The 14115-nt window shown below is 39.3% G+C and overlaps 1 protein-coding gene across 6 annotated transcripts; it reads left to right on the forward strand.

The window, feature by feature from the left end:
* Nucleotides 1-809: 809 nt before the first annotated feature.
* Nucleotides 810-13625, forward strand: eef1da (eukaryotic translation elongation factor 1 delta a (guanine nucleotide exchange protein)). Of its 6 annotated transcripts, XM_077517000.1 has the most exons (9): nt 868-886; nt 4435-4869; nt 6760-6883; nt 7376-7432; nt 9942-10020; nt 10086-10186; nt 10254-10463; nt 13271-13465; nt 13542-13625. In XM_077517000.1, exons 2-9 carry the CDS (start codon nt 4439-4441, stop codon nt 13578-13580), a joined length of 1236 nt encoding a protein of 411 aa, XP_077373126.1. In that variant the 5' UTR covers nt 868-886; nt 4435-4438; the 3' UTR covers nt 13581-13625. The 6 variants fall into 6 exon arrangements, with proteins under 6 accessions (XP_077373156.1, XP_077373166.1, XP_077373126.1 ...); XM_077517020.1 differs by lacking the exon at nt 4435-4869; XM_077516993.1 differs by lacking the exon at nt 868-886.
* The last annotated feature ends 490 nt before the right edge of the window (nt 13626-14115 follow it).

The following is a 14115-nucleotide window of genomic DNA, read 5'->3' on the forward strand; positions in this document are numbered from 1 at the left end:
CAAATGTGTTACACAATATACATTACATACGCAAAGCAATCCAAGCCAATCCATTTCACTACCCCCAACACACATTTTATGTTGCAGCCAAATCTAAAATTATGTTTCTTCCACCACATTCTACACACTACACCCCATAATGACAACATGAAAAAAGTGTGGCGGTTGTTCATTTTTCAACACAGCAGGCTGAGCAGTGAGCAGAGTGTGTTAATCGTATCTAAGGTTGTAAAAACAGCACTTAGATGTGTTTTCACGTTGTCAATATATGGTCGAGTGTGTAGAATTTTAAGTGAAAAAAAAAATGAATAAAAGCAATTTGGAATAAGGTTGTCGTTAACGTGTAGAATGTAAAGGTCAGTGACCTGCTTTGCTTAGCACTAGTGTGTATGTGATAGTCTTCTGCCCTCTACAGGACAAGTGACGACATAACTGCTCTAAAAATATCAGATTTTGACACGTCCCATTTAAAATATGTGACCAAAAAAGCTAAATAAATAGTGGTGTTTGGTACTACTTTGTTTCTTTCTGGAACAAATATGAATACTGTACATAGATTTAAAAAGAGAGGACGCTTTAAAAATGCAAATCCCGGCTCTCATTGCATTTTGGGTAATGTTGTCTTGAGAAACAAATTGGGTCATACCACATTCAAGTTTAATCGTAAATACTAATAAACATGACACGCGTCTTTTAAATTCAACACAGACATATTATTGTGTTTATAATCATGCAATTAATACAAATAATATATTTTAAACGAGGTATTAATGGGAATTTTTGTCAAAACTCCAAAGCGGCCACCCCCTCCGCTCTCAACAAATAAAGGCGTCCGTTTCACGCTCGTCCTCTTCCTGTCGGATTACAGCCGAGGCAGCACGCGAAGGTACGACTCCAAACACTTGAAACGTCGAATTAAACTACCAGGTGAGTGTTGACGCTTGGGTACGCCGTGAAACTTGAACAAACGCGTGCGGGTTCGAAAGCAAGCGAACGTGTGACATTTCTCCTCGTGTGCGCGCCACGTGTTCAGCCGCCGTTTGAGTTCGCAGCTGTCAAAAACTTCCAGCAAGTTGTGTCAAGTCGGATAACGCCGATATTGACTTGACCGTCGATATCGGTTACTTGTGTGTTATTAATTAACGACGATTAATGTCTGCAAGTGTTTATAGTTTCTTTCTACCTACCACTTCGATATTTAATAGAGGTGACTGATTTGTACTTCCATTTGTCAATTATGAAATGGTGTAAAAGTTACACATTGTTTATTTGTATTTCTATGTTGTCCGCTTGTCTCATATCAGCAAAGGTGAGTGTTGGACATCTGTTTTATTTTTTTATTTACATTTTTTTTTTCTTGATTCATGCACTAAATGTCCTGTCTGTTGCATTAATTAATTCGAATTTGTCAGTTGACTTGCATGAAAAGCATCAATTGGTAAAACTTGTAAAGGAATCAGCATGTTATATCTGTAATGAAAGAGGTGCAACATTTTTTTTTTGACCTAATAATGTCAAATAATTGAACATAATCAAAAATCACTTGGGGAATGATGACAGAACTACTTAAATACATTTCTGTTACCTTTCTAGTGGCAGCATTTAAAGGAGACGTATGTACTTTTCCCCCCAATTTAAAATTGGGGAATTTTGCTTACAGCATCCTTTACACATTCCTTTCCTTGTCTTGCTGAAATTAGCGTTCACACTGTACTGTCCATGGACAGAACTGTTGCTTTTGACTTTTTTTTTTTTTTTTTTCATTAATAGACAAAACAAAAAGTAAAATTTCCAGCATATGTCCCCTTTTATCAGCAAACTTTGTATGATTGTAAATTTACAGGTGATTTATGTTTGTTTATTTTTTTTTTATCTGCTTGTGTGATGCTAATTTAATTTTATTGGGCTTGTGATTTTTTATTTTTTTTTAAAGGGCTTGTGATTTGTATTTTAATTTGAGGGCGCATACTGAATTCATTGCAATGCAATCATGTCTATTTGGCATTTGTTTTTCTTTTTGTTTTTTTTAATTGTGCTTTCAATTGGACCTCTTAATTGAACACTGCTGCTGTGGTTTATGATTGTATCATAGTGCTTGTTATGTGTTACTTATGGAATCAATCGAAACAAATTTACAGTGAAACCTCTAAAGTCCAACACAGATGGTAGGCAATTGTGTACACAGATGATCAGTTTCAACTCAACTGTAAACAGTTGTCTTGTCACAATACCCTTCTATGGGGGCATGGCTAAAACGCAAAGAAAAAGCCAAAACACACACTCAAACCTTTAGAAGCTACATGCCCGCTGGACGGCCATTTTAATTTTTGTGCAACTTGGAAGGTGTTTGAATTTGGAGGTTCCACTGTAAATTCTAATTGTGTGCAGTTGAATGCTCAAGTTTCAAAGTGGGATGTGAGATTGATCCGTTAGCTTTGATTGGCGGCCCTTTAAACCCACCCGCACTAATTTTTGAATGTTGAGAATAGTTTTTCTCTTTTTGTTTCTGGAATGAATGTAACATGTTACAAGTGAAACGTTTTGATCAATCGTCACCTTTGGTGAGCATGTTTTGCTCCTTCAGGGTGTACTTGCACACGAGGCCATTCAAACCATGCTTGAACCCACTTGGCACATATAGGCGGGCTTGTGTGAGTGCCGTAATGTTCAGTGGACCCCCGCATACGCACAGTAGGGCGCCCACAGATGCACATTATCGCCTTTTTTTCTCCCAGTATTCCTCATTTTTATCGTATTTATTAGAAAGCTGTAAGAACTGATATTATCAAAGTAATCAACTGATTATTATTATTGATTATTCATTTAGAGACCTTGTTCAAATCCTCTAGTTTCTGTTTCTCAACACTAAATATTCTTATTGCTGTTGTCCTCAATGAAAGCAGTCAATGACTATTTTTGTGTTTACGTTTGGAAACATCTGCTTTTACTTGGTGAGGAAAAACAAAATCCGTTGGTACAGTTTCATCACTGCCGATTTAAAATGTCCTGTTCTTTAATAAAGGGATCAAAATTAATAACATTTATTGAATCAAATTCATTGAAAAATTAGATTAAAATAATTATTTGCAATCCGGTTATTTTGGGAACCATTTTGAATAATTATGTATTTTGAGCTCCATTTTAATAATTTTAGTTACCTATATTTGGCGTTTTAATTTATTTTACTTAAAGCACATCGAGTGAGAATATTTAAGTAATTATGCTCCATTAGTTTGCCCTGCTTTTAGGCTGTCTTAAACAAAGGTAGCTGCCGTAAAGTGTGGTGTTGATGGAAAGATATAATAAAAATAATAAAAATAATTTTAAAAAGTAGTGCTTATTTCTGTGTTTTTGTTTGGACTTTATCGTTTTTGTGATTGAAAGACTGAAGTAGAATTCAAGTGAGAGCTTTTGTTCAGCCACAAAGGCGACGGAAGGTACGAGTCAAAAATTTCATGCCCTGCTGGCGTAGTGACAAAAAAAGTAAGTTGCTGCTACACCGCTTATTGAAGAACTATTTTTTTTTTTTTTCTGGGATGTTAATTTCACGCCAATGCCACGCACACACACAATTAGCATTTGCCAACCCGCAAATAGTGAGCTAATAAGGCCAGGAAAAATATTAGCTTAAAAAAAATAGCTGATTACAAATAAGTCCATATCATGATGAACATGTTGGCACGTGTGTGACGATATATCGATATCACGATACTTTGTCTCCCAATAGATTATCGATTTGCCTACGCCAACTATCGATATTTGTAGTTAATATACAGCCGCTATAACGGCTCCATTGTTCATTGCTTATTGAGCAATTACTTGGCGGTTGAGTGGACGTGGGGGGGGGTGCAAACCGAGCCGGCCGGCCCGGCCGCCTCCCCGAGGCTCTGGGCCACCACGGCCGGGCGCGAACGTCATTTCGCTTTGTGGAGTCCTCACGGATGCGTCGGGCTCCGGGTGGAGGAGTGGAGCAGTCGCTTGCCTTCGATGTCGGGAGACCATGTAAGTTTGTGTGAGGGAGTAAGTGGAGGGAGGAGGAGAGAGAGAGGAAAAAAATAAAAAAATAACAAAAAAAAATTAAAATAAAGTTGAACTATATAGAATGTGCCACAGACGATCTTGGTGATCTTTCAGCTTTGAGATCGTCAACACATTAAAGTTTTTAACGATCTAATATCGTCATATCGCCCACCCCTAATCGTGAGCTAATTATCGTGAGCCTTGTATCGTATCGTGAGGTAGCCAAAGGTTTCCATCCCTAGTTGGCACCTGTTGCCAGTTATTCCTGATGACAAACCCGAAGAGGAGTGGAAGGGGGGGGGTGGTAACAGCAACCCCGTCCTCCACAATTTGAATGGCCGAGTGTCAGTACACCCCTGAAAGTTGTTCTGTGATGTTTAAGCCAAACGTTAGCCATTGCTGTTTTTTCCTAAGCGGTATGGATCAGGTGATCTCGGCGCAGGGAGCGGCCGCTACGCCCGCCGCCACACCAGAGAGGAGCATCATCAGCGGCGACAACCTCCAGTTCGGAAAGACGCGACGCCACGCCCGCTCGTCCCAGTCGGGGGCTGAGGAGGAGTACTTGGGCTCCTCGGTGGAGGCCGGCGGCAGCGGCTCGTACGGACGGAGCCCCGCCGTCCACGGCGAAATCTTCAAGTCGTCCTCGCCGAGGAGCCCCAACACCCGGGGCCACTGGGCCAAGCGTCAGCAGCAGGATGGCGCCCAGATCCCCACCGTCAAGTCGTCGGGCACCCCCCACCGGCGCTACAGCAGGGGCCGCTACCGCACCTCGTCCGAGGCGGAGAAGGGAGGCAAAGGGAGCAAGGAGCCCAAGTCTCGGAGGAAGAAGGGATTCTCGGAGAGCGACAAGTATGACACGCCAGGAGTCGCGTCGGCTACTACTTTTTGTCTGCTGCCTTGCGCTGTCGTTTGACCTCCATGTTGTCATTTAAAAATAATAATATGAAACCAGAACCGAGGGAGGTGAATTGTTAAATGTGGCTGTGGAGCGGTTGTAACTTTCGAGCCTTTTTGTGTGGTAATCCTGCTGAGGCGACAAGTCTGCCTCGCTGCATGAGGAATGTGTCGATTTGACACAAGCAGGCCGGTTGCTGCTTTCATTGCCGCATGCTAGTTGGAGGTTTTCAAGAGATTTCTTAAAGCGGAAGTCAACCTTTGACAATAATATGGTATACGTGACCTCGCTAGTCTGAACATGACCTTCTGATTAATATTGCGTTTGTGGAATATGAGTTATGCAGCAAAATGAATCTCAGGGGACGGCCATTTTGCCACTTGCTGTCGACTGAAGATGACATCACAGCTGCTCAGGGCTCAAGCAATGACCAATCAGAGCTCATCTGTTTTCTGAAGATGAGCTGAGATTGGTTGTTACCTGAGACCTGAGCAACTGTGGCGTCATTTTCACTCAACAGTGGCAAAATGGCCACCTTCTGATATTGATGAAAAATGGCTGGATTTTCCTGCTTAACTCATATTCTGCTAGTGCTATATTAAACAGAATAACCATATTTTGGCTAGTGGGGCTGCGTAGAACATATTGTCCCCAAAAAATAAATTGGGGATTGACTTCCCTGTTCAATTTACTGCTTCTGGTGTATGCACTCACCGATGATTTAATATTGGCATAATGTTGTGAGATCAATTGACAAACTAGTCTGCCTTAAAGGGCGGAATGTATTTTAAAATGTTGTGGTGGAAAGATGCCATTTATAACCATATGATGTTCTGCACAATACTGAGATGTTTCTAACTGTATATAGCAAGATGGTCAAAATATTAGAAAGGATTCCCTAATGCAGTGCACCAACTACAAACACATGGTCATATAGTAGCGCTGTGCAATTCATCAAAATTCAGTTACAATTTTGTTTATCAATTATTTTGATGACCATCCATGTTTACAAAGTTGGCATAATTGTAGGTAAAAAAAACCTGATCATTAACTGCACTTGCACGATCTATTCAAATTATTTCAATGTTACAATAGTTCTATGGCAATTTCACAAGGAGATCATACTTGAATTTTTTCATGCCCCCCCTCAAGAAATTAATGATAGTTAGAATAATCATAATTTCAATTACCAAAAATAATTGCTATTAATATAATTTTTTTTTCGTAATCAAGCAGCCCTATCTTATAATATTAAAATTTAGCCTAAGGACCGGAGTTGAGAAACACTGACGTACAGTAAGTTGACATTTTGCTGCACGATGTCTGCAAAAAAACATTTGTGTTATTGGCCACATTGACTCTGGTGGTGAAGTTGGCAATCAATCATGATTTCAGCCAATTTTATTTTTTTATTTTTTTTATTATTTATTTTTTTTTAGGATGAAATACCACTTCAGAAAATGTAACATTTATTATTGTGGTTGCTGTTAGTGCACTGCTTCATCCTGATGTTTTGGTTGTTCAGCAAAAGTATTTTAAACATCATAAATGGAATTTTCACTTCGAAGTAGAGCAACTTGTTGAAGTGTGAATCAAAAGCTCGTTTACACACTAACCCTGTAAAATGGCTGCATGGGAGCCATTTTGGGGCGTTTCTGCTTGTCTACAACAGTTTTGTTTTTTTTTCGTTTGCAAGGCAGATTTGATTTATTTGTATTTTATCTTATTTGTCTAGTTAATGTGTATTATATTGTCTCATAAAGGAAGCACCTTGCTTTTTTTTTTTTTGGTGTAAATCACAACTAAAATAGAAGTGTAAATCTTTTTATTCTTTTCGTCCTTAGTGCCAACATGAGTGGACTTGAGTGCCTGGCTGCCGAGAAGGTCTGGTTCGACAAGCACCGCTACGACGAGGCGGAGAGGAAGTTCTACGAGGGTGCCAATGGACCCGCCCCCAAGCAGCAACAGGTCGCTCCCGTGTTCCGTTTTTGGGGTTGAGGAAATGTGTTTTGGAGCGACAGTCCTAGTTTTTCAACCGCTATCAGTCGCTGGCCTCTGTTGGTTTAAGCCGCCGTTACATCATCGCTCCAAGCAGCTGCGTGCGCGTGCACGCGTGTGTGCTCGATTTAGAAGCCCGAGTGAGTGAGGTCACGTGGTTTTGGCAGCTGCCCGTCGTAGGGCCTGCTGCTAAATACGGACTATATAGGATCTTGCCTTGCTTTCATTAGACAATTAGTTTCTGTCTGTAACAGGCGAGTTAAGTCATTGTGGATTTTTTTTTTTTTTTTTTTTTTTGGGTGTCCTTGTACAGCCAAACGCTGTCGGCTAAAAATAAAGTTGAGTTCGATAAGAGCCAAGGCCGACTAACTGCTGACAAAATGGACGTCTGCCAGGCGCCCGTTCGTTTTGCGAAAGGGCCGTCTTGTTTGTTTGTTTTATTTGAATGTAATCTTGTGTCAGGTGAAAGGCGGCGCACAGCAGCAAAAAGGGCGACCGCAAAAGCGCCAGCACAGAAACGTAAGTCATGATTTGTGTGCCAACGCTGCATGGCCGCCTGACGCTTGTGTGGAATCATCATCATCTTCATCATCATCATCATCATGTCGTCATTGCACGCAGAGTGGCTTCATTGTGGAGTTTTTTTTGTTTTTGTTTTAATAATCATGCTCATAATCACAATCGTAAAATGCTAATGTGGTGTGCAGTACTCCATTGGTAGCATAATTGCATTTATTGGGTTTGTATGTGTGTGCAATAACAAAGGTCATTTTGTTCATAATGATATTACTTATGCAGCATTTTTGATTAATTTATATGATTTTAATTTCCAATTGCAAATTCAAATAGATAAACATAATTGTTTTTATCTGCATGTTAGAATGCATGAGGAGGAAAAAAAAAAATCCAGATGTCCTAAGGTCCAAAACTGTTGGCGTGAGATTATGAGCTTCATTTGGACCCGTGATTCTTAAGCATTGGGCTGGCCGCAAGCGCCCTCTAGTGGGCTGCAAAGTCATTTCAGTTTTGTGGGCCGCAGGCAGCTTTCAATTGAGCCTTTGTACACGTTGTAGCAGGGTATTTTAAAACCGAATATTTTCCATGTAGAAACACAAATATGTCCACACCGCCTTGTTTGTTTTGTAATACACATCCACATAAATGCACACAAAAATGGAGAAGTGCCTTTTTAAGCTTTTAGGTGGCAGTAAGTCGCCAAATATTGCTCAATTTGGACGTCACTTCCACCATACGTCACACAAGCATGCACTGTCAACACGTTTTTTGGTTTGTTTTTAATAAAAAAAATACATGTGGAACAGTCAACCAGAGTGAGTATATCATAAGCGGAGCATAGAGGAAAACGAAGATTAATATAATTTTATTTTAAAGAAAGCTTCCCTTTTCTTATAATTGACAGAATACAAATTAACAATTCTGTGATGAATCTTTTCAATACAACAACAAATAAAGGATAAAAAAAAAAATATCTACAATCACTGACAATCCAGTTCAATTTTGCATCAAAAATTAAATTACAAATTTTTATAACCCTAAAATAAAAAGAGAAGAAAAAAAAATGACAGACTTCAAAACACACTAGACAGTATTTTCAAACTCTTTTGACCTTTCGTATTACTTACAAATGTAAGAGACTGTCATGATTAATGTCAACCAAAAATGCTTTCGAGCATGGATTCAATTTGAAAAATTTGGCTTTGTGAATGTGAAATTTCCCTAATAAAATAAAAAGACCAACAATATTACAACTATCTGTATCTTTGTATGTAAACAAAGTAATAATACCTTTCCCTTCAATCTTTATAGTGTGACCAGTTTTTTGAAAAATAAATTTCTGTATATTATTCCAAAACCTGAAGCTAAAAGGATAATCATAAAAAAGATGAATTGCAGTTTCTTGAGCAGTTTTACAAAATGTACATCTATCATCTAAATTGACAAATCTTGACACATTCATTTGCAGGATATATATTGTAATATTTTTATATGTATTTCCCATACTTTGTTATAAATATTTAAAAGGAACGAGCCATGTTTTACGGCAATTTATATTTGCAAATTGAGAGTTACAGAAGAATTTCCCACGAGGAATCACTTTCCTGTGCTTATAGAAACATTTTCTTGTATGACTGTTACTACAGTGTTTGCTCATAACATCTATACCATGAATATAGAAAGTTGAATTTGTGATATTAACTTCTTCACCTGTATAGCTTTTCATCAATTCTAATATACCACTCGATATGCTTTTCACAACAAAATTATTGTGATTTGACAGGAAATCATAATAATTAACCCTCATAAATAATAACCGTTATAAACCCAATGTTGCAAATATAAAGACTTGTTCCTTTTAATATTTGAGTTGTTCCATATGAGGAGAGAAATTATGGGAGTAACAATTTCCATGCTGAAAGGGCCACTTTTTTTTTTTTTTTTCCCTAAACAACTTGAGGTATGTGTGTGACGTCATGTAAACGTCAGAGCTGTTGCTGCTTTCTGTCACTAGGTGGGGGTAAGGTGTGTGAATTTTATTAACCTAATCCAAATGTAGTAGTAAGAGAAGAAACCAAACAAAGAACATCATGGACAAATATTTAATATATTATATTATATTATATTAAATTCAAACCATAATAAGTCAACATCATTCATCATTTCTGAATGGGCCAAAAGGCCCCAAGGTATTTAAAAAAAAAACAAAAAAAAAAACTGATTTAGACAGTAGTCCTATGTCGTCACCTGGTGGAATCTATAGGCAATTACAGTCACTCCAGTTGATTTTTATATTTAAACTATTTTTGGGAGCAGCAATGTCAATTCAGATTTTCAGACTGCGGCGTCATTGACTTGGTCTTCTCATGGAAATTTTGCAAGCAATCTCAAAATTGAAATTCTATTTAATTCATATTTACATGAATGTTGATGTGAAACGGAATCTCAATGATTACAGATGATCTTTTATAAAAAATCTGATCATTCTTTGTCTTTCTTCCTCCGTCCACAGTCTTCCTCACATTCAGGAGAGCAGGAGCTGGTTGCCCGCATGAAGAGCCTGGAAATCGAGAATCACACTTTGCACAAAGGTAGATTTTATTTATTTATTTTAATAAGCATGACAGCTTGTCTTACTGGTGTGTTGTTTTGCAAGTGGTGGGCGATATGAGGGCCGCCCTGCAGAAGCTTGAGGCCAGAGTGGCTCAGCTGGAGAAGAATCCGGCGCCCGCAGCCGTCCCCGCCCCCGCCGTCAAGGTAGACGTCATCGCACCTTTCCCGAGTTTCTCTCCCATCTCTACATCCAGTTTGTTTCCTTGGCCAGGTTGCTCCCGTCCAAGCTGCTCCTGTTAAACGGGCGGAAGAAAACGGGGACGACGACGATGACGACGACGACATGGACTTGTTCGGCAGCGACGAAGACGACGAGGAGGCGGCCCGTCTCAAGCAAGAGCGCGTGGACGCTTACGCCGCCAAGAAGGCTAATAAGCCGACGCTGATCGCAAAGTCGTCCATCTTGTTGGACGTCAAGCCCGTAAGTGCTGATTTCAGGGTTACACTGTTGCGCCATTTGTGTTTCAGTATTCGTTGTTGAAAGGTTTGAAATGTGATCCAATGTAAATTCGTTAGCTCTTCTAATGCCGTTTCTTACTTGGTGTTAGGCTAGCTTAGGGGTCTGCAACCTGTGGCTCAGGAGCTTCATGTGGCTCTTTAGTCCCTCTCCTGTGGCTCTCTATGGAGCTCTTAAAAAAAACAAAACAAAAAAAAAAAAAAAATTCTTTTTTTTTTTTTTTTTTTTTTTTTAAGATAAAATATTCTTTAAATTCATTAATGATTAAATAAAAAATTATTAAAGGAAGGCTCCTTTAATTTTACATGTATGGCTTGATTGGCAGTAAATAGTTAGTATAGCTACGAAACATGCATAAGAGCTGAAGAATACACTCCTATATTGATTTATTTAACTTTTTTCAACATAGAAGTACTTCCGTGTTGCAACGCCCCCGAGTGGTGACGTCACTAGTGTGTATACTCGCTTGGGGAACAGTAGTTCACGCAGACATAACAACGAGGAAGACACAAACGTCAGTTATGCCTTACTGTATTGCAAAATTTTGCAAGGCGTCGGCAAGGAAAAACCCGCGAGACCCCCCCCCCCCCCCCCCCAAAAAAAAAAAAAAAAAAAAAAAAAGCTACTTGAGTAGACAATGGTTTGTTTGCTAAGTGCTGTCAACCTCCCGAAGGACAAGCAGGCGTGCTCGCAGCGAACATTTCAGGCATGAGGACTTCGAATATATGTTACAATTTGAGATGGGGTACGCCACACGCCTAATACTAAAGCCCAACGCAGTACCGAGTATCTTTAAAGAACCAGACGTGGGAAATAATCAAGCCGATGGAGGAGCCGCAACTGCTAGCAACACGGAGCCTTCACTCTCACAACAGCCGACACAAATCGAGGTCTTACTACGGCCACTGAAAGATCTCGGAGAAGCGAAGCAAATTTAAAGCGAAAGGTAGGCATGTTTCGGGGGTGGGGGGGCATTGGTTATTATACTGCACGGACTGTTTTATTTCATAATTCATTTGAAGGTGGCCAACGCAGGGGCACGTCGGCACGTTACCGTAATGCACAGTATTAACAATCGTTGGGGCGGCTGGCTTGACTTCGTCTTTTCGAGTGGCGGCTGGCCTGACCGCAGTGGGACGCTACGCAAAAAAGAAAAAAAAAACAGCTAGGGGAGGTTGGGTGCTGTAACGACGATACATTTAATTTTACTATTTTTTCTTTTTCCTGAAATATTTCGTCAGTTCCACACGTTTTGCATTGCTCGTACTGTGTGTCACTTTACCTGTTGGATATTTGCTCCTCCAAGACTTTTCTTCTTCACATCTTTCATCGCAACCAAAGCTATCCTGAGAATGTCTATTTAGTATTGCCATGTTGAATGTCTGATGTTCCAGGATGCAGTTGAGATTGTCCGCAAGGAACCGATCCTCGAGTTCTTTCATTTCCAGACAGCACACATTCATTAGCGGATTGTCCATTCCTGCAGCTCCCGCACGATCACCACTCACCCCCCGCCTGATTCACTCGTTCGTCAAAGTTTATTTTGTGCCCGAAAAGACCATCTGGCGCCACAACTTTCACATCCAAGGCAGACTTTCCTTCGGTAGTGTTATTTGTCGTGTTGGCTCGAAGCGATAAGGTTTAATCCTTCCGGGTTTGACGCTAGATGCACGGCTGCGTTGCATAGTGCTTCCATAGTGTAGCGTTTACACACTAGTGACGTAAACATCCGGGTTATTTAGTCACGTGTAACAAACATGCCGGCGTTCGATTCATTTTAACATCGGTTTAAAAGTTATTAAATGTACATAAAAAAATAATCACGTCACCAAATTAATTATTGAAAAAGTAGCAACTTTTTGCTGCTAAAAATGGATCAATAAGTAAAGTGTCCCTTTAAATATTCAAAAAATGACAGTCCAATTTTTTACGTTGTCAGAAAGTGATGAAAGGTAGATGAAGTTTGGAAAAATTACCAAAGAATGTCCAAAACATAAAATGTCCAACAGGGACGCAGAAAAGCATATTACCATAAAATAGGAGGGGGGGAAAAAAATATGTCAGAACTGATTTAAAAAAAAAAAAAAAGGGGGGGGGGGTGTCTGGGGGCAAAAAAAGTGAATGTTTGAAAAGTAACTATTAAATGTCTAAAAACAAGAGGCAGAAAATTATCATAAAATGTCTTTCGACTTGCGTTTAAAAAAAAAAAAAAAATCAGAAAATTGAGTAAGACAAAAACATACAGAAAACTATAAACAGTCCAAAAACCAAAGAAATCCCCTAAATTATATAAAATTGCCAAAAAGTCATAAAATTGACAGCAAAAAAATCTAAATATAGCCATAAAATGTCCCCAAAAGGAAGAAGAGTGACAGAAAATTGTCAATAAAATTTCCAAAAATGCCAGAAAGGCAGAAAAGTCTTAATGTATGAACATTTTCACCCCATAAAAAAAAAAAATATCCAAGAACGTAAGATGAAAGGTAGAAGAAAATGAAGCTCAAAGTATTAGATGCTGCATATTTTTGTGTTATGGTGCAGCTCTAATTAACTCTTTGGCCCCCAGTACATTCAACTGACACAGATATGTGGTTTCCCTCATCATAATGTTCAAATGGTTTATGGTTATTTATTTGACGTATAAGGTTGCTGATGTAGCTAGTTATGTGATTTAGGTTAAATCCACAACGTGTAATTGTTTTGTTTAGCTTTACTGTAAACGTCTTACTACGAGTTTGAAGCATTTCTGTACTTCTCTGCGTGCTCCCAAGTGGGACGACGAGACGGACATGAGCAAGCTGGAGGAGTGCGTGCGCTCGGTGCAGATGGACGGGCTCCTGTGGGGCGCGTCCAAGCTGGTGCCGGTGGGCTACGGCATCAAGAAGCTGCAGATCAACTGCGTGGTGGAGGACGACAAAGTGGGCACAGACATCTTGGAGGAGGAGATCACCAAGTTTGAGGACTTTGTGAGTAGACAACATGCACAATTTTATTTGGCACTTCAAAAGTGTTGAGGTTTGTTTTTTTGTCTCGCTCTTGCAGGTCCAGAGTGTCGACGTTGCTGCCTTCAATAAGATCTGAACAAAGTGCTGCTGTTTCATGGTTCATTAAAATTTAAAAACTCAATTTGTGCTTTGGCTCCTTCATATTCAGGTTCACTGGCCACAACATTGGGTACACTTGCACGATGAAATCCAACAGAAGAACAGAAGCAAAAAGACTTTCTGGGGAGCCCATTCACATACAGTGGAGTATAATGTATTGCCTTTGTCACTCGGAATAATGGTTCATTTTTTGAAACAATTTAATACAGTGTACAATAAACATAAGTCTTTAGCACCACTTGTTGGAAGCTGTAAAATTAACACTATTTTTTTTTTTTTTTTTTTTTTTTTTTTTTTTACAAAAACATTTTAAAAATGTATAAAAAAAATATCAGCTATTTTTCATGATACATTAAATGTTTTTTGTATTAAAGGCAGTTGAAACGGCTCTTCAATCTGAAGCAGTCGGAGGAGACTCGGGCTTGATGTCACACTTTTTAAATCTTTATATATTGCTTGGAATCAATACGTCATGTACCAGATGAAAGACTAAAGTCTTGGGTATATATTTT

This window comes from Festucalex cinctus, chromosome 1 (genome assembly GCF_051991245.1).
Source record: "Festucalex cinctus isolate MCC-2025b chromosome 1, RoL_Fcin_1.0, whole genome shotgun sequence".
NCBI lineage: Eukaryota > Metazoa > Chordata > Actinopteri > Syngnathiformes > Syngnathidae > Festucalex > Festucalex cinctus.